This window comes from Priapulus caudatus, unplaced genomic scaffold, assembly GCF_000485595.1.
Source record: "Priapulus caudatus unplaced genomic scaffold, Priapulus_caudatus-5.0.1 Scaffold825, whole genome shotgun sequence".
NCBI classification, from domain to species: Eukaryota; Metazoa; Priapulida; class Priapulimorpha; order Priapulimorphida; family Priapulidae; genus Priapulus; species Priapulus caudatus.
In genome coordinates, this window is record NW_014577886.1 from 49,175 (window position 1) to 52,245 (window position 3,071).

Here is a 3,071-nt window from a genome sequence, read left to right on the forward strand (position 1 = left end):
ATTTGTGCGTATTCAACTTAAAACATCTAAATTTGTCCACCAACAAACATGCAAATCATAGAAATTTCTAATTTAACGACTCCGCCGCCGTTGGATTGCCATTCGCTGGATTTCCCCAGAGCTCCGCCCACTTTAAAAATAGTGCTAGCATTGTGGCCATAGAAATAGATAGATAACCTAGAATGCTGATTCGCCCATCTCTCTGGAGAGAAGATGTAGACGGCGCAGCGGGATGCCTAGTCGAAGTCACACCAATCGATGTTACGACCCGCCCAGGGTCACGACTGCTACGAGTTTTATAACGATCACCAGCCGCACACGCCGGCCGGCGCGTGACACAATTTAACGTGTTACATTTTTCGTTACATTATGTGTACATTACGAGTTACATTTTGCGTGTGTGTGTGTGCGTGTGTGCGTGCGCGTGTGTGAGCGCGCGTGTGTGTGTGGAGGCATGTGCATGCGTGCCAGCGAGAGAAATGTGATCTTCGCTGGCAGTGTTGGGTGGGTACATGCTGTATCTATAGAGGGTTCCGCGAATTTTCAAATTACCCACAATGCAATGCCGCCGGCCATCTTGTATCTTGTATCTTGGGGTCCCTCTCTTGTATTTCACAAGGCACTGCATGATTCTCACTTTGGAATGTGCAGGGAAATCCTGTAGATAAGGAAATTCTGTCTACAAGTTAGCATGAATTATTTTACTTTCTCTAATTGATAATGCCTTTCTAACATATTCTAGTGCTGGTTTTAGTATTTTCGGGTCATCACTTTTCCAATCATCTACTCGTTCCCCTTTATTATACCCGCCATATACCTTACATGAATATAAATGTTCCAAATTTTTTTTTCCCTTTCGTCACACAAATCACATATATCGATCATTACTGTAGTTATTTTTAAAATAACTTTTTAAGTTTATCATGCAAGTCTTACACCTAAACACAAAGCATGCATCATCAAACGACAATTTTGTCATGTATGGCGGGGGAACCAAATTATTTTCGTGATCGCCAAAATTTTGACGTGCGATACTCTGCCTTCCAGACGAGACCAAAAGGAAAGGGACTGACGCCGGACCAGGTTAAGAAGCGCTGTTTCGGTGAGTACAAGTGCCCAGAGTGCAAGCGGAAGTGGATGTCGGCAAACAGCTGGGCCAACATGGGACAGAAATGCATCAAGTGCAACATCAACGTCCACCCACACAAACAGGTAGGACTCCCGGCTCCCCTGCCGCCACCGCTTCCATGCAGCTATAGTTTGTCAGGAGTAGAAATTAACTTTTGAACACGGGAGTCCAACGGACTCCCTACACTCAAAAAGAGGGAGTCGACAGCAAAATAAGGGAGTCCGCAGTCTGAGGTTCAAAAAATTAAAGATATTAACAATAACGCATGTGCTTACTTTTAAGATTCATGCGGTTGTACGTCTGCCAAATTTTCTTTGGACATTAGCTAAAAAAAACAACGGTAATTCCGCGAGGCCGTGCTCCGGAACGAACTAGTTAGGATGGCAGAATTTTCAGGGAGTCAAACTGCATATGTCAAATCAGGGAGTATTTGACTCCGGACTCGCGTTATTTTCGCACCCTGGTTTGTGGAAGCAGAAAACGTCCTTAGAAATGTTCTCGCGTCGGACTGCAACCCACAGGGCATCACATATTGCTTGCAACCCACCTGCACTTCATTAATTAATATCTTTTGGTTGATGAGGTCATGCTACTACTATGCAGACTCGACTATGTTATTTACTATATTTGCGGCTTCACACGGCCGAAAAACGATTAATAACCGATAAATAAATGACGTCGCGTCTGCTTGCAGCGCCCCATGGAGAAGCCGGACGGCCTCGACAAGTCTGACCCAAACAAGGAGCATCCCCAACACCTGTGCGAGAAATGCAAGGCGCTCGGATACTCCTGCGTCCGCGCCCACTAGCGGTGGCATTCAACAACAGGGGGCTAGATTTTCGTTTCGTTCCCTGCCGTGTTGTGCATGATGCACGCAATCTGATGCATGATGGGAATTGGCTAGGAGCAACTCTTGAGCCAAACTGCATGCAGTGCCCCTTCCCACACTCAGGATAATACCACTGCCACAATGCTAGCACTATTTTTAAAGTGGGCGGAGCTCTGGGGAAAGGGGCCGTCGGGGGGGGGGGGGATGACTTTGAGCTGTTTACTAAAAATAGCTATGACGCTATCTGCTAACGTTAAACGACCCGTGTCGCTAAGTTCTATACTAGGTTAAATAATTCGATATCTACGTCATTACACAGTCGATACAGCACTGCGTGTAAGCAGTGTCAGCAGGTAATACAATTTTTGTGCTATGGTACATCTCTCATTCTATGGTTCTATGCCGGTATATAATTTATAGTAACATTATTTATTATTGACTAAAATATTGTAAATGTGTGCATGTAACTGGTCCAACATACATAAAAAAGTACATATACTCATAATTTCTATTTGTGTTCAGTGTAGATCAGTGGACATATGTACCACTTCATCACAGAAAAGGTTAAATTACGCCATCTCAACGATTGCGAGACAAACCTCACCAACACTGGGTGTACATTATATATGTGTATAGTCAACTGTGTAATGAAGGAAAGTCGGTCGTAATTAATAAAACAAACTTAAACCGCACGTCATAAAGAAGGTGATTAAGTGATTAAGCGTTAAGCCGCGCATTATTTCAGGGACAGCAAGGTATATTAGCAAAAGGCAAACTAGGCTTATATGTAGAACGAGCCTCGTCAAAAAGCGATTACTCGGCAGTTACGGGTACGCGCGCAGGCACGTAGAACGGTCAGCGTGACCGGTACGCTCACGCTCAGGCACGTAGAACCGCATAGAACAAAATAGGCACCCCGTCCCCCTCTTGTTGGGATTGGCGACAGTGATCAGCTATGACCAAGGCGCGACATACTTCTGAAACTAATTAACCTACACTGTCAAAACACGTGGCTCTAGTAAAACCACGTGGTCAGTGAATGAAAGTGTCAATGACACTGTAGCTCACCACAAAAAAGGACACAAATGAGTGAGTGAGAAGAAGTCAGTTTTA

At 44.6% G+C, this 3,071-nt stretch overlaps 2 protein-coding genes across 2 annotated transcripts in view; one reads left to right on the forward strand and one right to left on the reverse strand.

The window, feature by feature from the left end:
* The window catches only part of LOC106813794 (methylmalonyl-CoA mutase, mitochondrial-like), a 15,535-nt gene that overhangs the window by 7,281 nt on the left and 5,183 nt on the right, over positions 1-3,071 (reverse strand). The window lies entirely within an intron of this gene.
* On the forward strand, positions 932-2,047 carry LOC106813793 (zinc finger CCHC domain-containing protein 24-like). The gene is made up of 2 exons (XM_014818017.1): positions 932-1,212; positions 1,824-2,047. The coding sequence occupies exons 1-2, from the start codon at positions 952-954 to the stop codon at positions 1,935-1,937; spliced, it is 375 nt and encodes a 124-aa protein (XP_014673503.1). The 5' UTR covers positions 932-951; the 3' UTR covers positions 1,938-2,047.

Excerpts from the sequence above, each read along its gene's own strand:
- LOC106813793 (XM_014818017.1), top strand. The coding sequence starts at position 952 with ATGCATCATCAAACGACAATTTTGTCATGTATGGCGGGGGAACCAAAT. Across the intron at positions 1,213-1,823 it reads ACGTCCACCCACACAAACAG|CGCCCCATGGAGAAGCCGGA; the intron begins GTAGGACTCCCG and ends GTCTGCTTGCAG.